The sequence below is a fragment of the Chiloscyllium plagiosum genome, chromosome 11 (assembly GCF_004010195.1).
Source record: "Chiloscyllium plagiosum isolate BGI_BamShark_2017 chromosome 11, ASM401019v2, whole genome shotgun sequence".
Classification (NCBI taxonomy): Eukaryota; Metazoa; Chordata; class Chondrichthyes; order Orectolobiformes; family Hemiscylliidae; genus Chiloscyllium; species Chiloscyllium plagiosum.
The window spans coordinates 24354027-24378095 of NC_057720.1; the positions used below are offsets into that span (position 1 = coordinate 24354027).

Sequence of the window (24069 nt, forward strand, 5' to 3'; positions counted from 1 at the left end):
TTTTGGTCGCCATACTATAGGTAGGATGTGGAGGCACTGGAATGGGTGCAGAGGAGGTTTACCAGGATGTTGCCTGGTATGGTAGGAAGTTCGTATGAGGAAAGGCTGAGGCACTTGGGGTTGTTTTCATTGGAGAAAAGAAGGTTTAGGGGTGACTTGATGATTAGGGGTTTAGATAGGGTTGACCATGAGAACCTTTTTCCATGTATGGAGTCAGCTATTACGAGGGGGCATAGCTTTAAATTAAGGGGAGGTAGATATAGGACTGAAGTTAGGGGTAGGTTCTTCACTCAGCGAGTCGTAAGTTCATGGAATGCCCTGCCAGTAGCAGTGGTGGACTCTCCCTCTTTATGGGCATTTAAGCGGGCATTGGATAGGTATATGGAGGATAGTGGGTTAGTATAGGTTAGGTGGGCTTGGATCGGCGCAACATCGAGGGCCAAAGGGCCTGTACTGCGCTGTATTCTTCTATGTTCTATGTTCTATGTTCTATAATAATAGTTATCACAGATCACTTAAAATTCGATTCAGTTCATTGCTGCCTTTCATGGAAGCAAATCTATTGCTCTTCACCATTTGGCCCAAGTGTGGCTTCAGACCCACTCTCATGTGTTTGACTCATAACTGCCCTCTGAAATGGTCTAGCAACCACTCAGTTATCGGTGGCTCATTGACAATAAGTACCGATAGTGATGCTTACATCCCACAAATAAGAAAAAATGTTGAGTAAACATTCCACAAAATACTTTTTTTTCGTAAAATCTGTTGCAGCTTTGCCCGGACCTTATGTAAGTTTGGGACAGATAAACACCAAACTGCCAGTGATAATGTCAATGATCCCAATTCAATGACGGTTCCACTTAACACCTGCTTTATAATAGACTGTGTCTTTTGTTTTAACTTTTGAAAATGCTTGATGGTAGTTTGTAATTTGTATATTCATGGTTTAAGACAGCCTTTTGTGAATTTTATTAGGAAATTTATTTGTGTGTGTTTTTTTTACTAAGTTATGATTCTTGCAGCTGCATATTAACTGCTTTAAATGTTTGAGGTATTTTATTTGAAATAAACTCTTTCTTAAATTGGCATGTTTGAAGTGACGCTGCGGAGCAATCCAGGAATCATCTTCAAAGGATTTCTGCTGGAGGCTCGATCAGCTGACTCTTCATCAGAAACACCACTTGGCACCTTCACTCAAAGTCCTGAAGATGCTCAACTCCTTGACTGCCCGATTGGTGATACAACCCACAGAGTAAGTTGTTAGAAATTACAAATCAAGTGGTGACAATAGAATGAAAAATCCCTACAGTGCAGAAGCCGGCTATTTAGCTCAGAGTGACCCTCCAAAGAGCATTCCATCCAGACCCACGCCATCCATGCATTTCCCATGTCTAATTCTCCTAGCCTGCACACCCCCGGATACTATGGGGCAATTTAACACAGCCAATCCACTTAACCTACAGATCTTTGAACTGCGGGAGGAAGCCAGAGCGCACAGACCCAGGGAGATTGTGCAAACTCCACACAGACGGTAACGTCAGGATGGGGTTTTACTTGGGTCCCTGGCACTGTGAAGCAGCATGCTAACCACTGAGCTACTGTCACCCTTTTTTCTGGTCCGTGTTTTCCAGCAGTGAAGAACAGTCAGATTTATTTCTAACACAATACTGCACTTAGGTACTTGCACTACTAGATACTTTTGAATTATAAGATACACTTGTTTTTTTTTAAAACTACCACCATCGCATCCAACATGGGCAGAATGCAAATTTTATGCCGGAGCAAATAGTGAAACTGGTTAGGGAGGAGAATGTGAATAGAAGCAATTAAATCAGTTACTGGGAAAAAGGGTATCCGCATTGGATGCCTTAGTGAAAGAGGTAGACAGAAAGTGAAATTCTGTATTCATAGGGAATTGGGAGGCCCTTCAGATGAACAGAGAATTGGACCAGAAAATTATAGTGGTCAATGTCAGTCATCACATCATGAGAATCTAAGTGTACTGCTGCAAAAAGTCTAATGACCTTAGAATAATTATCTGAGTGAAATGTATCTCCAAATACCAGGTCTCAGGAGCTGCACCACTAGCCTCACACACTGCAATATGCTGTACACCAAGCATCAACAATTACTATCAATCATAATTCATAATATGCATGTGCTTCACTTCATCCTCAATCGCATAACATTGTGTCAAAACTCACCGGCCAATCTCCCAACTTACACAACTCACTATTCTCCAACCACATCACCCGTGTGGATTGCATCCCACTCAACACCACTTTCCTTTCCTTTGCAGGACAAGGCAGAGTATAACGAGAGGGCAAATAACCAGAGAAGGATCAGGTGTTCTTGCATGTCCTCACTCTGAGGGTGGAAATGGGGTTCTCCACAAGTGATGCAGCCATCACCAAGGTTGTAGTGAGTGGACGGTGTGGAAGGGGTTAAAATAAAACAAAGACAATTTAAACAAGACAGACAGGGTTAAAACAAATATGTGTGAAGCAGCACTGACCACAAATTGTTTCATTTGAAAAGCTAAGTGTTGAGCGGATAAAGATGTAGCAAACCACAATTTGCTTCATTTTAAGCAAAGAGGAAGCTGTGAACTACATTTAACCTCTGGGGCAAGAGTCTAAGGCAAAAGACCTTATCTTAAGACATAACCAAAGCAGAATATGATTGGTCTATTGTGTTGCCAAGGCTTGAAAATCAATATGTAATTGGTCAATAAGAAGAAACCAATATATGATTGACGTGGATTTGTGTATAAAAATATGATTGTAACCTTCGAAAGGCAGACTCTCTGGGCAAGAGCGACTATTGTCCCTTGTAAGGATGAGTCCCTTGCATTGGCACTGTGTGTGTGTAACAAGAATACTATCATCTGACTAAACAAGGGGTTGAAACCATCGAAGTGATGTTATAATGATAGCTAATCTGAAGTTCAAGTTATGGAAAAGGGGGCGAATTATTAATTGGGAAATTGGCTGGGCAGAGAGACAGAGAGTGGGGAATAATGGTCAGGTAATCTAATTGACAGCATGTGGCTAGTTGTGTACTGCAAGGATTTAAATGAAGCTTCAACTATTCACAATTCACACAAAGACAAATTTTGTGAGCAACGTAGAGAGAAGCACAGCACTTAAAGAAAAAATTAATACATTGAATGAATGATCAAAATAGTAACAAATAGATTTCAAAAGTACCAAATGTCAGGTCTCCCACATCAGATCTAAAACAAACAGAACTATGCACTTTCTAAACAGTGAAAAACTGAAGCAATTAAAATCCTAAGAGGCTTTGGGATTCTGATACATAGATCTTTAAATTAGTGGAAAACTATCAAGAAGAATTCTGATGTTTGTATGTGGAGAGTCTCAATGCAAAAGGGTAGAAGTTGTACTGCAACCATAAAAATGCTAAGGTTAGAGCACACCTGAAGTACAGTGAGCAGTGCTTTGGAGCACACTTTTGGAAAGATATATTGGTCTTAGAGAGAATGTTGAGTAGACTCAGAAGAAGTCACAAGACAAGTCCAGACCTCGGTCCAGATTTTTGCGGGGTTAAGAGGACCCTCTGGAATTTCAAAACTAGTATTTGGGACCCAAGTTCCCTCTCAATTCCCTACGGATCCCAATTTTGTAAGGGAAAGCAGTGGAGGTGTCATTTACACGTAAGAGAAACTAAAAATCAGCAGGGCCATTTGAACTTAGTGCTGAGCTCAGACAAACCTCATTTTGGTTGTTACAAGGAACTTTACCCACGGTATTGGGGTTACAAATTTATGGAGCAGAGTAAATGCACTTGATAGGGCTGATAGGAGATTGATAGGTCAGTTAAAATGTCATAATCTAAAGGTTTTTTAAAAATCTCTGGTTGTTTAAGCATGTCTGTGGAAAGACTTATAAAGCTGACTGTCCAGCTCAGCCGTTTGATTAATTGTTTGTTGACATTGTCTATTGGTTGCTTATGAATGACTGGCTAATTATAAAAGTTACATTCATCTAAACAGGAGCTCTGAGTTTACAGTTTCACTGACAGTCTAATGGGGCTATTAATTAAAAGTTTAGTTGCCTTTGTGATGTGAACAAATGTTTACTTCTTTTCCTTAGTGATTAGCCACTTGAGATTTTAAATATTTAAATGAGCTTCAAGAATGAGCATTTACTTCATATAATGAAGGCCACATTTAATGTTTAGAATATTATTTTGTTTCTTTGCAAAATGGATCCTGCACGTGATGGAGACTGGGTGTTGAAATGGAGGAAATAGGGCCATGGGTAGATTGCATGGAGTAATGGGTTGGCATGAAGACTACAAGGAGTCAGTGGGGACATGAGTTTGCATGGGGGCTACAGGGAGTCATGTGTTAGGTGGCACAAGAATTGGAATGAGGAGTGTGTGAGTGGGAGGGAGGCATGGTGTCAGGGGTGACGGCTGGAGGGCCTTAAATGTCACAGTATAACTGGAATGAAATCAGAGAATCGAGAGGAACCTTTCAACCAAGCGCACAGATTGCTGGAGAAACTCAGCAGATTTAGCAGCATTCCTGAAGAGAGAGAGTTAGTGTTTGAGTCTGATATGAATCGTTGATGCTGCCAGACCTACTGAGATTCTCCAGCAGCTTTTCTGTGTGTGTTTGTTTCATATTTCCAGCATCTGCAGAATTTTGCTTTTATTTAATCCCTTTACCCAGCCTGCCTTTACACTGAGACATTTGTGTGGGCATTTCAGCTCCTCTTCCAGGGGTTTTAGGCCCACCTGTACCCTGTACCTGTCACACCATATTAGAGATCCCTCCATCTGAGCACTTGGCTATCAGCTGAGAGATTTTCCAACTTGAACCACCGACAGCAACATCAAAACCTCATTGCCAGGATTCAAAGGTCAAATTATAAGGATAAATTATTCCAACGAGAGTCATGCCACCTGAGATTTAGAAGATTAGAGGGTGAATTGATCCAAATTTTCTAGATATTAAGATGAAATAAACATAGATGGAGAGAATCCTTTTCCACTGAGGTCAGGAGTCAAGGACTGGGAGGCTCATTCTAAACCTTACAGTAAGGTCTTTCAAGAATGATGTGTGGAAACACTGTGACACACAAATAGGTTCGAAGTCTTAAAGACTTGTTTTGCCAACAGTAATTGATGCAACATCCAATATCAACTTGACATGTGAGAAAATGTTTGGTTAATTTAAGATAACAAGGGATATGGGACCAAGACAAATGGAAGAGTTATGCTGCAGACACCACAATTTTGTTGTGAATGACGGAGGAATAAATACTAAATGCCCTATTTCTGTTTGTATGGTTGGTATTGATGGATTTGTCTACAAACCTTTCTTCACAGAGCTCTGCTGTAAGTCAGAGGTCCGCAAGCAATAAAGCAGAGATCATTGTCAATTGGATTGCATCGGATACAGGAAACATTCAATTCAGGTAGTTTGTTTTGTAAATGATATCATTGTCTTTTACATTTGCTATCTTTCATTTTCACCACACAATAACCACCACCTCTCCCCCTGCACCCTGACCACCTTCATTCACAACTTCTGACAATCACACTCATGATCTGATGGTGAACTCTAGCAGATCAGTTTCTCCCACCCAATAAGTTTTCTTGTCCTTTCCAAAATGAATGTCCTGCTGAAATCTCTGTCCAGATTGACAGACACATTATATGTGTATTTGAATGAAGAGTCGAGAACACAACTAAGACTTTGCAAAAGCAAACTTCAGCAAGCTGTTGAGAGACAGGTACAGGAGAAGGATACAAACCTGACCAGAGACAGCAACAACAGAGGATGAGAAAAGGAGGCAGAGTGGTAGTGGTGGGAGCAATAATTGAGGAACTGATTAGAGGCAGTAACAGTGGAGATCAGGAGAAAGAGAGAGTGAGTGTCGGGGAAGAGCACAAACCCTTTTAAAAAGCTCTCCATCCTTCTCCTACTCTCTCTGTTTCTTATTCTTAGCTCTTGCTGCTGACTCGTCTGCTAATTAAGTGGTGAGAGTGTGTTGCTGGAAAAGCACAGCAGGTCAGGTAGCATCCGAAGAGCAGGAAAACCAAAGTTCCTGATGAAGGGCTCCGGCTCGAAACATCGATTTTCCTGCTGCTTGGGTGCTGCCTGACCTGCTGTGCTTTTCCAGCAACACACTCTCAACTCTGATCTTCAGCATCTGCAGAACTCACTGTCTCCTTGCTAATTGAGTAAAGTGTTCATTATTTTCATAGCAAGTTGATAATTTCTAAATCATAAAAAGAATGCAAAATAACAAATATTTCACCATTTATAAAAACTATTTCTATGATGTTTTGACAGTACCCCAGTGATTCAGCAAAATTGCTGATGCAAGAATCTAAAGTTTGCATGCAATTAAAATGTTTTAATGATACGAAATAAAACCTAAACCAAGCTTAATTCAATCAGCTGAATTCCAACTTCCCACTGCTGAAGTCTAACTTCAAAGAGATACAGTTCGATTTCCAGAGAACCGTTCTGGCTAGTTTTTTTTTCTGTCTCTTTCCCTAAAGCTGCATGTCTCCTAGCAATAAAATTGCACAACACTGCACATCGCAGACACAACAAACTCCCTCTCACACTCTCCATTTCTGAGACTTTTCACCCAATCTCTTCCTTTTCTTCTCTCATTTGTGTTTTTTTATTCCTTTCACAACCTCAATCTCTCTTTGCCTTTCTGTCTTGTTTATTGTTTCCTTTTCTCTCTCTCTCTCCTCTTCCCAAATTTGTGTCAATATGTGCCTGTCCCTCCCCATTTTTTTTTCTTCCTGTCTTATATTCCCCTGTTTGGGTTTGTGTACCTCTCCCTCGCTCCCTAGTTTGTTTCTGCCTTCTTTCTCTACTTTTCCACTTTCTGTTTTCCTGTCTCCCCCTCTGTTTGCTCCCTTACTAGTTTCTGTTTCTCTCCCCGCAACTCTTATTCCTCCCCTGACCTATTACTCTGACCCTAATCCACACTCATAAACAGTAATACAGCCTGATTTCTTCTTCAATGAACAGTACAGCACAGAAATAGGCCCCTGAGCCCACCAAGACTGTGTCAACACAAGATGCCTGTCTAAACTAAAACACTTGCTTCTGTGTCGTCCATCTGCCTCCATTCCCTGCCTATTCATATATCAAGTCAAAATGGCTCTTAGACATTTGTATTGTATCTGCCTCTACAACTCCTCTAACAGCTCATTCCAGGCAATTATCACCCTCTTTTTTTTAAAAAAAAAGCTGACTTCTCACATTTCCTTTAAACTTACCTCCTTCCTTCTGGCAGGATTCTAACAGTTTAGGTTGATTATATACAGCGAGTAGTAGCTTTTAACTACACATCACCAATATCCAGTTGCAACCCTCTGGAGACCCATTACCAATTCTGATAGACTCATGTTCAAAGCAGAAAGATTGGGAACCTTTATGTAAATGGACTTGAGGCTAATCTGTCTGTAATATATCTGGCTGGCTACTCCCATACTGAAATTGAAAATGCAAACTCCACAGGATCCTAGCTATTGCCTCCTTTTTAAAAAGAGACATATAAAAATGCCATTGCTAAGACCATTTATAAAGCCTTAATTTGGAGTGTATCTTTAACTGGCAGGATACAACATTTCCAATCCTCACTCTGGTTATAGGAACAATGTTTGTTTTTAATTATTCATAACACCTTTTGTATTTTAGAGCCACTTTTGTGCAATCATTTTCAACATTTTGGATGGATGTCAGAAGTCAGACCATTGAAAGATCTGGCAGCAATGTGCCTTCTCCTACTATGACCACTCCTCTGAACACCATCACTCTATCTCAGGGGGTCAGTATAACCTCAAACTTTGATGTAAATACAGATTCGATAAGTCATGATCGTTTAATGCATATTCACTGCCATGTATTCTTCTTAGTAGCCACTTAGTAGAAACATTCACCAGTAAGGGACCAAGGTGATTGAACTGTACAACTGGATTCATGAAGGATCATATTTGGCTTGTGTATCTGCTGATTTGTGTAACCTATTTTGTTACCCTATACACAAATTGACAAACCTGCTTTCTGAATTCCTTTCCAAACAGTGGTCATTATTTTCATAGCTAAACATCCAAATAACACTCTGTGTAAAATTACTTCAAACCTTTCCTATTTGTCCTAACAATAATTCTGAGTCAATGTAACTCCTTGCACATCCTATCTCTACATACTTTGTTAGCCAATGGAAAGTTCTATTATTATGTGCCTTCTCAAAGCCTTCAGTGGTGTAGGAAGCTCATATTCAATGCCATCACCACCCAATCCTCTTTCTTATACTTGTGGCAGAACCCACTGGAAGCTGTTTTACTGCACAGAGTTTATTTAAACAACATACTAAAGCCAACAGTCTACAGAATCTATTTAAACAAATTCTACATCTAAAACAGTATTATCTCCTGATAAAGGGAGGATAGTTTCTCAAGCAAAATTCTGTGGGTGCAGGGGATAGTTGCATACAAATTTAGATACAAAAAAAAATCCTGCTTCCTTTCTGTAAGTGTGATTGACAAGAGAGTTATCCAATCACCTCTATTCTGTAAGGGAACTGAAGTAAGTCTGAGTGCAGCCAGTGTCCACACAATCTCCACTGGCATTTTATAGTCTTTTCATTCCAACATGGCATTCCAACATCTTGTTTCCGCAAGTCTAAATTTCTCTGCTCTTTACTTCTGTGTTACAGATATTATCATTTACTGACTGTACAAACTTCACATTTCTCTAGATTGGAACCAAATTTGCTCTCCATTTTCCTTTGTCTTGTAATTTTCTCTGATTTGCGATATACAGTAATTTTGATTTCACCCCTTTTTTGACCCATCTACACATCAAAATACGTAGTTTTAAAATAGATTTCTGGGACCCACATGTCACTAAATGAACACTCCAAAACAGCTTGTCAGCAAGCAATTATTCTAATGCCAGGGAATAGAGCATGATGTCTGGTGCATATTCTAAAAACTGTCATTTACCACCACCTTCCTTCTGTTTAAACCCAGATCTCTAGTAATGGATGTGGCAGCACCAAATTTTGCTTCAGTAACCCTGCACAGTGCAATCCAGCCAGTGATCCAAACTGTTTCTTTATGTCATCCACTCCGAAGGGCAGCCAAGGCTTGCAATTTGAAATGAGTGGAAGGTCAACTGGCTATATCTCGATTGGTTTTTCAGATGACCAGCTAATGGTAAGAAATGTTGGAAGAAGATTTGCATTTGGAAGAATTCATTGGAATTTAGAACAGTGAGGGGGGGAATCATATAGAAACTTGTACAATTATGAAGGGAATGGATAAGATAGAAGCAGGGAGACTGTTTCCATTGGTGGGTGAAACTAGAATGAGGGGGCGTAGCCGTAAAATAAGGGGCAGTGGATTTAGAATTGAGTTGAAGAACATCTTCATCCAAAGGGTTGTGAATCTGTAGAGAGCCCTGCCCAGTGAGCAATGGAGGCTATCTCCTTGAATGTTTCTAAGGCAAAGATAGATACATTTTTGAACAGTAAAAAAAATTAAGGGTTATGGTGAGCGGATGGGCCATTCAAATGGTCCACAAAAAGATCAGCCACAATCTTATTGAATAGCGGAGCAGGCTTGATGGGCCCGATGGATTACTCCTACTCCTACTTCTTACATTCTTATTTAAGATAGAATGTATTTGACACAAGTCTAGGAAGTAGTCATTTTTGGTCAAAGAGTTATATTCCAGGTTGGTAGAGCTATGTAGTTTGATGCAGTTAATATTGTGATACCTGACAGAGATGCCCCCCAAATTATATTAGAAAAAAGTAAAAAAATTAATTCATGTGACCAACAATACAGGATAGTGGATCTTCCAGTTGAGTTGAAATATCAGTGTGACTGCAAGTCATTTCCCCCAAATGGTTAGATAATTTTTCTTCTCTCTTCAGCTAACTTAGAATAGGAGTTGGGAGCTGGGGGTGCAAGAAATGGTAGAGAGATAATAAAAGGTAACATTATTTTATTTTAACGTTTAAAGTATTCTTGCAATGTTCTCTTTTAATATCCATTGAATATTATATATCTTTCAGAATGAATGTGTTTCTCACTTAATTCAAGATTGCTGCCTGATATAAACTAAATTCCCAATTATGCAAGTGCATTTAACACCAAAATAATATATTTGAATGACTTAAAATGCCATGCCTGACAATTTCCATAAAGGTTCTTTTGTGTGAAGTATCCTGTCATTGTCTACTGTTTTTAAACCTAGGGAAATGATGATATCTACATTTGTGGTATGGATGTCTCTGGGAATAGACAAGTACAGCGTGCCTATTCCACAGGAAGAGTGCGTCCTCGCACAGAACCACTGGTAACAAGCTTTAACTTGTACACAAATTAAATAGACAAAGTCTTTTCCCTGGGGTGGGGAAGTCCAGAACTGGAGGGCATAGCTTTAGGGTGAGAGGGGAAAGATATAAAAGAGACGTAAGAGGCAACTTTTTCACACACAGGGTGGTGCGTGTGGATGGGTATGTGAATAGGAAGGGTTTAGAGGGATATGGGCCAAGTGCTGGCAAATGGTTGAGATATCTGGTCGGCATGGACGAGCTGAACTGAAGGGTCTGATTCCATGCTGCACATCTCTATGACTCTGATTCTAAATAGATTGTATGCATGGCATCATTGTGCACCATTATATACTTCAGTAGAGCCTAGTGAAAACGGTTTCACTCTTTGGCTTCAATGTGTGGTCTTTGAGTCCCAAATCAGGGACTGCGCTGAAACCTGAACTCTCGAATGCACTGTTGACATCTGGATTAACATGCAACATGCAGTACAATTTACACTAGACACTTCTTCAGATCAAGTGCCCTGATGTTGAAATGAGTTCCTGAACTGCACGTTATGCAACATTATTACACAGCAGCGATTTCCCTGAAATGGCTGCTTCATACCCACAGTGTGTGCTTGCCTTCCAAAGGGCTCTCAAAGTTTGAGGGCAAGAAGAATGATATTTCACTGAAATGTTGAAAAATCATTGCAGGTGTGAGAGAGCACCACCATCTTGTAACATTGTCTCAATTACTTTTAAAACTGAAATTTGAAAAAGGCTACTGCTACCAGGCCACCACTTCAGGCTATCAATGGAGGTCCTGGTGCTGTGTGGCCTCTGACAATTGACTTTAATAGACCATTTATTTACCTTAATTGTTTACCACTGATTGTAGATCTGTGGTAGCCTCTTATTTCCAATTCCATCACTGGGAAAAATGGCTTGGAGTGGGATGATGTTAGCAAGAGTTTGGAGGGATATGGGCCGGGTGGTGGCAGGTGGGACTAGTTTGGGTTGGGATGTCTGGTCGGCATGGACGAGTTGCGCCGAAGGGTCTGATCCATGCTGTACATCTCTATGACTCTATGACTGTATGCTCACTGGTGGCATGACACTTCACATGCACTTGCCTCTATATGATGGTGAAAATTGTGCCCATAATGTTTGTTCATTAACATTAAGATGCCAATGGATTATTCATATACAGGGCGAAGTGGACAATATAAATGTTGCTAATGAAAATGGAATCATTCAGTGCACATTTGTCACAAGAAACAATATATCAACAGTACAAAGAGCTGCCAACAATCAGTACTACTTATTCTTTGCGTATGGGCCTTCAGCTGGCGGTAAGTACTGTAATGAGAGTCCAAATAAACAATTCTGTTTCACGTCTTTTGTTTTCAATACAGCATCCAATGCATTGTGTTCTATTTAAAGATTAGATAAGTAATTGAGTTAAAACTCAAAACTCTTTCATTTACTTCAAGGCACTCCTCAGTGGTCTTATCATCCAGAGCTCTATTTATTTTTGTTTTGTTTGGATTTATTTAGTTTTGATTTTTTTTCCTCAACAGTAGAAAGAAACTATTAATCTTTCAGTTTAACTTGACATACTATGAGCATTTGTTTTGGTGCATGTATGGAAAACACATGTTAAATGTGCCTGGTGTATCGGCTCATTTGGAATGAAGACAAAACTATGTGCATTTGGTGAAGTAACTCCTCTGAAACTGACAGAAGCTTCTGGAGTTTGCACACACGCAGTTAAACATGAGAGTTCAGAAATTGTTGTGATGGATTCAATGCATTCCATTGGATGTGCTATTGAAACCCAGCAAACTGCAAATCAAATATAATTCTTTGAACTGATAAGACCTAAATTTTTTACAAAGTTTAAAAATCAGACAACACCAGGTTACAGTCCAACAGGTTTAATTGGAAGCACTAGCTTTCGGAGCGACGCTCCTTCATCCTGATTAAGGAGCATCACTCCAAAAGCTCGTGCTTCCAATTAAACCTGTTGGACTATAACCTGGTGTTGTGTGATTTTTAACTTTATACACGCCAGTCCAGCACCGGCATCTCCAAATCATAACATTTTTTACAATCTTGTTTGAAATACCATGGGTTTTGAACAGCTTAATAAATTCGTAAATACTGCTGAGAAATGTCTCTGGCCCGGAGAATTTCCATTTTATATCCACTTCTTGCTTTTTCAAATTTCTGAGATTTCAGTTTCTATGTTCATTCTAAAACTTGTTCATTCTATAACTGTTCATTTACTTCACACTGTCAAATTTTAAATAAAGAAAAAAAATTCAGAGCATTTTGTTTTCCATCTTTCTATCTGTGAGAGGACATTAATGTGACAGGCTGTCATCACTGTTGCTAGATACCTGGATCTCTTTTTGAGTTAACATTCGATTCAGTCTACTATAATGAAAGGCAAAATCCACTCAACAGATATCAATCAATTTCCCTGAGCGGACTTCTTTGATATCAATGGCAAACACCTCACTTCACTACAGTGCCCAATATTAATATGCATATTTCTAATCTGCTGTTGGTAATGACTGGTCTATGTTTTTGTGAATTCTTTTGCTGAAGGTTATTCAACTTGAGTGGAGGGAAGAGGACAGCATAACAATGCAGTATGAATGGGTCAATTACATTTTCACCAAATCTCTTTATAAACCAAGTTGCACATTATCGTTCATACCAAATGAAAATGAAAACCATAAATATTTTGCTATTGGTAGCTATGCAAATGTAAATGCAACATCTGATGTACCTCAGTCAGTTGCACTGTCTCACCTTTTTGAGTCTGAATGTAATGAATTCAAGTTTCGCCCAGAAGCTTGAACACAAAAAACAAGACTGATACTCTACAGGAACCCTATCAAACTTTTCAGATGAGAGGTTAAACTGCATTGTTTCAGTTGGGTGGACTCAGCACTTCAGACACTATTATGTATATTTCAGTCTGAACCTAATCACACATTGTGTACTGAAGGATATGGGAATACTGTGAAAAGATGGGGCTGATATGAAAGCTCATCTGGACCTTATCGAAAGATGGAGCAAACTCTCAAGGCTGAACAGCCTACTTTGACTCTTATTTCTTTTGTCTTTATGTTCTATGAGACCCTAGGGTCTATTTTGAAGAAGAGCAAGAGAGATATTCATGGATTGTACTCAATAAACATCACTAAAACAGATTATCTAGTTATTATTACATGCACACCAGCATATGAGTTAGTAGAAGAAATGTGCCACATGATCCCTTCAAGCCTGCTCCCCATTTTATATGTTTATGGCTCATATAGTTTTAGCCTCCACTCCATTTTCCTACCTACTTCCAATACTCTTTGATGCCCACGCAGTCCCATGCGCAGATTGCCTACTCCATTTCTTATACTATACTAATGACTACACTTGACAATATCTTCAAGTGGACTGATGCTGTGAAAAATACAGCAGTATGCAAATTTTCTCTTCCCTCTTTTTTTTCTCTCTTGTTTCTCTTTCTGTCTCCCTTTGTATCTTTCTCTCTTTTGCTGTCTCCCTAACATCCCAAGATTCTACACAATTAAAATCCACACTTAACAATGATATGTAAATCAGTTAGGTACTCTTCAGGCTTGGAAATGTAAATTTTGAAAAACCTTTAAATGTAGAAAATGAGCAATAAAAGGAAGAAGTTCCAGAGAAAAGATGCACCGATAATTAAGATCAAAGGAACAAGGTAGGATAAAAAGCTGGAAGTCATTCCTGAAGTCAGGTGTTACCAGACATGGAGGAATCTGTAAAGCGGTATAATAAAGCTAAAGGAACATACCAGTGTAATGGTGGACAAAAACATAGTGGTGAACTTGATCTGAGCAGTAAAGCTTAGATCCAGCTGGAATTTATATAGAATGGGATGCCAGTGAAGAGGTGGCTGGATTAAGTCAGGAGACAAAGATAATATTCTGCAGTGGAGTGAATGATAAAGCAAAGACTAGGAATACTTCATGGGGGAAGGTAGAAATGGAGGGAATGTCATTCAAAAGTCAAGTCAAATGAGAAACTGAGTGATGTACTGGCTAAGCAAGTAACTGGGAATGAGTCAAGAAACTTTTGATAAGAATTAATCTGCAAGAATTCAGTCTTGATAATGTTCAGTTCAAGAAAGTTATATTCATCCACAGCTTGATAATGGAGAAGCTAATTGACAACACTGATGATGCGAGTATTAGAGAAGCCGAGTTCAGTGTTATCAACATTCCCAATGCCAATAGAAAACATAAATGTAGTTGTGGAGATCAAAGTTGGCAACTTGAATTACTTTTGAGGTGACTGAAAGGATAGTATATTAAAGCTATTCCTAAGAATGGACTGGTTACATTGGAACAGAAAGAAATGGAACCAAATCAAAATGGTCACAAGGAGGTGGATTGTTAAAAGAAGGAAGCAAGGTGAAAAAATTGACTTTTTGAAATGATAGGAATATTACCTGCCATGGTTGCATTTGCAAAGATTGATTGTGGTAAATGATGTCCCGTTCTGGGATCATTGAGAGTTTTTTTTCAATGTCTATTTCTAGCATAACTTTCAATATACTGCATATATTTCAGGGCAAATAGAGCTGCATTCAGAGATCCCATTCATTTCAACAGAGAAAGTGGATGTTGCAGTTGTACAGTTAATTGGTGGCAACAACAACAGATCAATTCTCATCAGGACTCATGGTAAGGAATGTGAAAGCAGTTTAATAACTATAACAACTACATCCAAGTCAATTCAGTTATCAATATGGAGTTAATTATTATTGTTTCTTTACTGTAAATTGAAGCTACTCATAAACTATATTGTGCTGTACACCAGATCCTTTTCAATGTGACTATATACAGTAGCGCCTCGACATACGAACGACCCCGTTCACGAACAAATCAGTTTATGAACAGGATTGTACGTAAAATTTTGCTTCAACATACGTACAAAATTCAAGGTACGAATGAAGGGACAAATGCAAAAAACCCATGTGCGACCATGTGGTTTCATTGTTCTGCTTTGCTACGCGCTTGTTGAACGCAAAAGCTCTCGGGCCCCACGTGATCTCATTCAGTTTGTCTTTGGCGCGTGCGCTGTGAACAGCCATCCAAGCATTCTTACGCTATCTGAACAACGGGAAAAATTGATTCAATTTGCGAACTTTTCCATTTGCGAACCAGGTCCCGGAACAGATTAAATTCATAAGTCAAGGCGCTACTGTACTTTACACATCAGCACAAATCAAAATTGTAACTTTGTGCTCATTGAGCGATTGTATGACAGTTCTTCTAAAGGCAAGTAGGTATTATACATTTGACGTATGGACCTGAAATGGATTACCTTGTTTGCTGAGGTATCCAGCAATAATATTTATCTTTTGGTGACAGGATAGCTTTTTTTATTGTTGAGGAGCCAAGGTGAAGGCTCAAGAGCCATCAGATAGGCTATGACCTCAGTTGTAAAGATTCTAAGTTTGTCTTTTTAATACCTGGAAACTCTGTGTTGATGGAAAATGGAATTTGGAAGATTTTGCTATGTATTATTTCCACAATCCACTTATACAATGTGACCTTTAAATTGATACATTGCCAAACACATTTAACCTTCATTTTTTCATTTATTCATTCATGTAATGAGGGCATCACTGACTAGGCTAACATGTATTGTCCATCCCAGTGAGCAGTTAAGAGTTTGTCATATTACAGTGGGTATTCCTGAAGGACATTTGTGAACCACATGGGTTTGTCCAACAATTGATAATGGATTCATGGTCATCATTAGACTCTTAATTCCAGATTTTTTTATTGGATTCAAATCCCATCATTTGCTGTGGCAGGATTCAAGCCAGGTCCCCAGAACATTACCTGGGTCTCAGGATTAACAGGAGAAAGTGAGGTCTGCAGATGCTGGAGATCAGAGCGATTAACAGTCCAGGATTAACTCTCAGGATGAACAGTCCAGCTATAATACCTTGCCAGATTTATAATCTTGCAAGCTGGATCCAGGGCTTCAAATCTTCTAGTGAGATTTGTGGCATAGCAAATGAATCATAACAGAGTATAAAGTATGAATATTAAGTATGAAACTAAATTATTTGTGGTGGTTACCCAATTGGAATATAAAAATAAGGCTTTTATTAGGAATGAATGTATGAACTTCAGGACTCAACAGAATGCATTTTAGTTTTCTAACATGCTTTACCAGAAGTAGGTCTATGTTGTTATTGTCAATTGGAGGCTCAAATATGAAGGCCAGTAGTTGTGGTGTTGGAAGTGTTATCAGCATAAATGCAAATCCTTGGTAAACTAATAGATTAGGTTCTGAGTAATGTGAGTAATGTGGCCAACCTGAAAGAACTTTGTGTTGCAAAGTAGGAATACCGTGCTGAATCATGCCTGTTTTGTGCATTCATTTGTTTTTCATTTTATTAAACCGTCTTTCGTTTGTGTAAGATACTGTTTTGTTTATTTATTTGTATATCATGTAAAATTTGTAGTAAAAACTTCTCAAATGAAAATATCCTAAAGTCCAAAACATGATAGCTCCAATTCATTAATTCGTTTGTGCTAACTTTATGGGTGATAACCACCTGCATGCTTAAGATCACAGAATTACCCCTGACAGATATTTGTCTCAATTAAGATCCCAGAGAATGAGAGTCAAAACAGAGGGCAGAGTTAGAAAAAAAATTGATTGTGTTTAGATTGTTGAACCAGTATGTATTGTGCTGATCCTCTCTATTGAAGTGTAAAAATGCCATTGTATGCATACAACATTAAATTATGTTGCCAATTAGCCAAGATTCACTTTAATGATTAATTACCAATTTCATTTTTTTGTGGTTTGAGAAAGAGGGGGCAAAAAGTTCTTAAACAATTTTTAAATTTTTTTTTCTTTGATCTGTCCATCTACTTAAACATTGGAGAATAAGATGAAAGGGGCACATATAAAACCCCATCCTTTCCATTTGCTGTTGTCCAGACAGGATATTTAACAGTGATTGTAATGATTGTACCTGGCATTGCATTGAGCAGACAGTAGTTTCTCACATTTTGGTTTATGTTTGGAAGCCTCCAATGGAACTCTTGAATGAGATTTTGAAGTGCACAAAACTCATTTTGTTGTACAGGGTCAGGCCCAAAATTGTCTCTGGTTTGTTTCCATAATTTGAGGCATTTTTACATGAAGGACTTAGCAACCTGATTCTCAATCCTTGACCAGAAGAACTGGTAATCTCCTTTTGCTTTGCTGTTGCTATCTTTAGAACTTGCTGCCTTGGGTCATGCCAACAGGAGCTATACTCCAGTGTAGCTCTGATGGCACTGGATACACACAAGTCTTTTCACTATGTCAAGGCATAATTTTTACAGAAGGTCTTTTCATATATAAAATAATTTTAAAAGCTTTCATGAGTTGTGGGTCACTGGCGAGACCAACATTTGTCACCCATCCTGAATTTCCCCCAGATTAGGTGGCAATTTATAGTCAACCACATTCTTGTGGGTCTGGAGTCACATGTAAGGCAAACTGGGTGAATATGGCAGATTTCCTTCCGTTAGTAAACTACATGATTTTTTTTAGCAATAATCAATAATAATTTCATTGGTTGCCATCTTTGATACCAACTTTATGTTCCAGATTTATTAATTTAAATTCCACCAGCTGCTGGGGTGTGATTTGAGTCTGACCCCAGAGTGTTAGCCTGGTACTCTGGATTAATAGTATAGTGACATTATAATTGTGCTATTAATCATTCTGACATGTTTCAGAGAATTAAGATTAAAATGAACACATAGTGAGTCATACAGTACGGAACCATACCCTTCGGTCCAAGTAGTCCATGCTGAGCATAATCCTAAACTAAACTAAACTATCTGTCTGCATTTGGCCCATATCCCTCCAAACATTATTAAAGTACTTTTCTAAATTCTGTTTAAATGTTCTAACTGTACCCACATCAATTATTTCCACACACACACACACACACCCTCCCTATTTGAAAATAATTGCCCCACATATCCTTTTTAAATCTTTCTCCTCTCACCTTAAAGAATGAGAGGTCATCAAAATGATGTGTTTTGAGAAGATTGATCAGACAAATTGAAGGTTTCAAAAGTGGCATCAGCATGCCTGAAGGATTTTATTTTAACCATTTACATGGCGAAAGAAGAGAGGCATGTTCAAAAGGTGAGAGTAAGGGAACAGTGCAGGAGGAATAGTAGAAAAGATTGGAAAGATAAACATGAGTTAGACTGTGGAATAATTGAAGACAAATAAATGAACTTCAAGTTTAATGCACTGAAGAATGCAGAATCAATATAGGTCAATATGGATATGACTTGAAGGCAAGTGAGTCAATTTACAGGCAGTTAGCTTTCGAACAGGTTGAACTTTATTGATGATGGAAGGCTGGCAAGGCGATATTGAAGATTTGTGATAGAATTTCATGGTTTCTGCAGAGGAGAGTTTGGTACCCTGATTACATCTGTGTTGGGAAGATGTGTGGATGACAATTGAAGTCCTTAAATGGACAAGTAATGCCTACTAGATTTATTCAATGCCATTAAATTCCATTCATTAAGTCTAGAGGAACAGAGGAAGATAATGTTGCAGAGGTCTCGATAACAATTGGCCTTATCAAAAATATATAAAGACTCACCACATTTCTTCTGTTTTACAGCTGCACTGATGTTAATAGCCTGGATGACAGTTGGAAGCATTGGCATGATAATTGCCAAATTCTTTAAGAGCCTTGGTGGCCAAAAGAAGATTTGGGGCAAGAATCTTTGGTTTCAGGTAAGATACAGAATGTTGACCATTTTGTTCATAATAATGAAAGAAAATGGCATTTTTTTGCCCTGATTAAGTTTCAGTTCATTCTCATTTCTCAGAAATATGTATCCTTTGATGGAACCTGGGCAAGTAATGAAGTAGCTTTGTAGCTTAAAAAAGAACAGAAAGAACTGCAGATGATGGAAATATGAAGCAAAAACAGAAATTGCTGGAAAATCTCAGCAAGTGTGGCAGCATCTGTGGAGAGAAATCAGAGTTAATATTTTGGGTCCAATAACCCTTCTTCAAAACAGTCTGAGGAAGGGTCACTGGACCATAAACGTTAACTCTGATTTCTTTCCACAGATGCTGCCAGACCTGCTGAGATTTTCTAGCTTTATGTCTGTCTTAGTTTACTCTGTTATGTTTTGTAAAAGACTCTATTGCTACAATAATCTTGGCATTTGAGTTTAACAGTTTGGATACAATGGATTTAATTATTTACCTTTATGACATTGATTTGTGCTATAATCATGGCTTTTGGGAATAATAGTTATTTTTTGGAGAGGAAGCGTTTATTAATCATTGCTCTTATTTATTGTAATGTGCATGTATTTTCATTAAAATATGTTCAATGATGCCTTTTCTTTTCCAGCTTCATTGGACTCTGATGATACTAACTGTTGTTCTAACAATCATTGGCTTTGTGCTGGCTTTTGTGCAGGTGAAAGGGTGGAGTTCTGTAAGTTGCTATCTTTATTTCATGTTTTAAAGCAAATGAAGCATAAGTGACTATCAAACCATTTTAAAAATGTTAATGTTATTGCTATTTTTCATTGGCTATCAGTACAAAAAAACTAATATGTCATGCAACAGCTACTCTCCAGTTCAGTTATACTTCTAATATATTATCTCATCATTCAAAATTTCTTGCAACATTTACAGTTCCCGTGTCACAACAGTTTATTATTCATTGCAATACTCTGCAATTGGTAATCTTTAATCTTGTGAATGCTGTTTTTAATTAACAAATGGCAAAGTGTCTTCACATTTGCACTAGTCTTCTGTCATTGCAGGTTCATAGCTTCTTGAAAGTGGAGTCGCAGGTAGATAGGATAGTGAAGAAAGCATTTGGAATGCTTTCTTTTATTGGTCAGAGTATTGAGTACAGGAGTTGGGAGGTCATGTTCCTATCGGAAAGATGTTGTGAAACTTGAAAGGGTTCAGAAAAGATTTACAAGGATGTTGCCAGGGTTGTAGGATTTGAGCTATAGGGAGAGGCTGAATAGGCTGGGGCTGTTTTCCCTGGAGCGTTGGAGGCTGAGGGGTGACCTCATACAGGTTTACAAAATTGAGGGGCATGGATAGGGTAAATAGACAGTCTTTTCCCTGGGGTAGGGGAGTTCAGAACTAGAGGGCATAGGTTTAGGGTGAGAGGTGAAAGATATAAAAGAGACCTAAGGGGCAACTTTTTCACACAGGGGTGGTATGTGTATGTAATGAGCTGCCAGAGGACGTGGTGGAGACTGGTACAATTGCAACATTTAAGAGGCATTTGGATGAGTATATGATTAGGAAGGGTTTGGAGGGATATGGGCCAGGTGCTGGCAGGTGGGACTAGATTGGGTTGGGATATCTGGTCAGCATGGACAGGTTGGACCGAAGGGTCTGTTTCTATGCTGTACATCTCTATGACACTATGACTCTATTGCACTTCAGCCTTCCCACCACTTGTGGCACTATTCTTCTCCAAAAAGCGATCACTTTTCAAGTTAACTCCAGCTTTTGGGAAACTGGATTCACTGGAAGTGATCTTTGGTATTGTGAACCCTAGCTGCTGGGTGGAGATTTCACAAGAGACTTGTGTGCCTCTTGCTAAATTACAAACCAGTCAGGTCATTGGCCAGGTCACTGACAGGCCTTTCTGAAATCAAGAGGCCAGCAGCAGAAGTCTTACCTATTAAAGGCTGCTGACCAATCTGGGACTCAGTGGCTTAACTGAGGAGGCTGTGGCTGCTGCAGAAATGTCAAGCCCTGGAGTCCCATGATCGCAAAGTGACCAGGGTATGTACTGTTCTGGGGATAGTTTCATGAGTGAGAGTTTGCAGAGAGAGAGTATGGGGTGTATGGCCAGTCATAATGCCAGAAGTTTAGCTTTCAACAGGTTTCCCCACATCCCCTTCCCTTCTTTACTGATGCCATATCCTATGATCAGGCCCAAAGTGCCTTTAATTGCATTCCCCTGGGAGGTGACAAGCTGGGATCTCAGTTTTAGCTTCTGTTCATGCTGGAGGCATTAGACCCACTTGTCTGCAGTTGGGTTTAGAAGGCAGAATTAGGTCCTTAGTGGTCATTAACTGATGGTGGAGATGGAATGAGAAGACCGACCAATGTGCTACAGACCTCATGCAACCTGATGACCCAAACCCATGGATGCATTTGTATAAGTGGGGATAAATTCCACTCACTACCTTTATAGCAGTTCACTTCCAATGGGATCAATGGTGTTTGCTGAATTGTCTAAACTCTGTTACTTTGTTGACTAATACCTCAATTATTAATGAAACAACGTAGAACTGGAGAACATTTTATTAATAAAATTTATTCCCTATTCTATTGTTACAGGAAATACCTTAATTCTTCACCTCAGTTAATATGTACCAGCTTTTGCTAGTTTTTTTTCGTGTCCTTATGTTTCTGTGTTTCTCTGGCAGAGTGCTGGATTCCATCCTATATTGGGCTGTATTGTAATGGGTCTCTCACTGATTCAACCCACTGTAGCCTTTTGCCGACCTTCACCAGATCACAAGAGGTCAGTTTGAAAACACCTCATAATAGTCTGATGTATTTTGAATTATGGGTTTGTTCTGGATATCAGTTAACTATTTAAACAAAGGCAGATAAATGGATTCTGATAACATGAGAAAGACTGACCAAGCTGTAACGATTGGTGAAATGTATTCCTCTATGTTAGAAAATGAAATTCGACTTTATGAATGAGTCAGCTATTTAGTATTGTTTGTAACAATGTTATTGCGTCATAGAGTCATACAGTACGGAAACAGACCTCTCAGTCCAACCAATCCATGCCGACCATAATTACAAACTAAACTGTCCCACCTGCCTGTGCTTGGCCCATATCCCTTCAAACATTTCTTGTTCATGTGCTTATTCAAATGTCTTTTAAACATAAATGTACCCACATCCACCACTTCCTCTAGAAAGTCATTCCACATATGAAACACTCTGTGAAATGAAATTGCCCCTCGTGTCTTTTTTTTTTATACCTCTCTCCCCTCACCTCCTTGGCTTCAAATCCTACATCCTAAGGAAATGACACCTGCAGTCACCTTATCTATGCCCCTTGTGATTTCACAAACCTCTATAAGGTCATCCCTCAGCCTCCTATGCTCCAGTAAAAAAAAAGGCCCAGCCTATCCAGCCTCTCCTTATAACTCAAACCCTCCATTCTCAGCAACATCCTGCTAAATCTTTGCTGACCCTTCCACCTTAATAATATACTTCCTGTAACAGGCGACCAGAATTGTAAAGAGTACTCTAGAAGAGGCCTCATGAATGTTCTGTACAACCTCAACATGACATCTCAACCCCTATATTCAGCAGTCTGAGCAATGAAGGCAAGCATGCTAACTGCCTCCTTAACCACCACTACATGTGATGCAAACTTCAAAGAATTATGTACCTGAACCCCTAGGTCTGTCTCATCTACTACACTATCTAAGGCCCTACTTATAAGTCCTGCCCTTACTTTTTTTGCCAAAATGCAATACCTCGCATTTATCCAACTTAAACCCTATCTGCCACTCCTCAGCTCACTTCCCCAATTGCTCAAGATCTCTTTGTAATCTTAGATAATTTATTTGTGGGCAGCACAGTGGCACAGTGGTTAGCACTGCTCCCTCACCGCACCAGAGACCTGAGTTCAATTCCCACCTCAGGCAACTGTCTGTGTGGAGTTTGCACATTCTCCTGTGTCTGCGTGGGTTTCCCCTGGGTACTCTGGTTTCTTCCCACAGTCCAAAAATGTGCAGGTTAGGTGAATTGGCCATGCTAAATTGCCCATAGTGTTAGGTGAAGGGGTAAATGTAGGGGAATGGATCTGGGTGGGTTGCTCTTTGGAGGGTTCGTGTGGACTTGTTGGGCCGAAGGGCCTGTTTCCACACTCTAAGTAATCTAATCTATTTCACTGTCTACTATATACCGCCAATTTTGGTGTCATCCTGCTGCAGGAAAGTAAACTGTTGACAGTTCTTTTTCATCTTACTATATTTCTGAGGAACCTTTTGTCATATGAAAGAGGTTGTATTAAACCTTCTGAACAATATGCTAATTGAAGCTTTCCTGGTTTAATTGCTGTTGTTATTGTAGCTTTTTCATTCTTGTTTGATGTACATCATTAACTGAGATGAGTTGGGCAGACTACTAATGTATGAGAGCCTTTGCATGATGACTGTTAAAATCCATTTTTATTGCTAATTTAAAACAGGATTTTTGAATGTTTTTTTAAGTTTTATTTTCAAAGACTAAAGCAAATAGAATGCAATAAAAAATCTACTTTTATTCTGATCTTTGAGTCTCGAGAACACAAATAAGTGTTAAGGCAGAATTCCTATGTGACAGTCATTTGTTTATGAGCTCAGCAGCAGGTCCAAAAATAATTGAAGTTAAATTACAAATGTCATAAAGTTACCTTGTTAACCAGCAAGGCCATTTTCACAGCACACTGAGTTCTCACTGGAAGGGAATTGATGGCAGGTCAACAGGCAACAAATCGGAATCTCAGCTTAGTTGGCAGCTCGTCCTGGTCCAATAATCTGCACACCAGCCTCATGGTCGCTAAGTAGTACTCAATCGAAGGCCAAGAGAATCCCCAGTTTGGAAACATCTTGCAATCAGCCCTGTCCCCT

General features: G+C 39.1%; 1 protein-coding gene across 1 annotated transcript in view; it reads left to right on the forward strand.

The window, feature by feature from the left end:
• Positions 1-24069, forward strand: part of zgc:163022 (putative ferric-chelate reductase 1) — a 61000-nt gene that overhangs the window by 14795 nt on the left and 22136 nt on the right. Inside the window, exons 4-13 of the mRNA XM_043698896.1 lie at positions 1098-1252; positions 5359-5447; positions 7700-7829; positions 9037-9222; positions 10268-10369; positions 11541-11682; positions 14953-15066; positions 19050-19165; positions 19797-19883; positions 21856-21953. Of these exons, the coding sequence (XP_043554831.1) occupies positions 1098-1252; positions 5359-5447; positions 7700-7829; positions 9037-9222; positions 10268-10369; positions 11541-11682; positions 14953-15066; positions 19050-19165; positions 19797-19883; positions 21856-21953 (1219 nt within the window). The remainder of the gene's footprint in view (positions 1-1097; positions 1253-5358; positions 5448-7699; positions 7830-9036; positions 9223-10267; positions 10370-11540; positions 11683-14952; positions 15067-19049; positions 19166-19796; positions 19884-21855; positions 21954-24069) is intronic.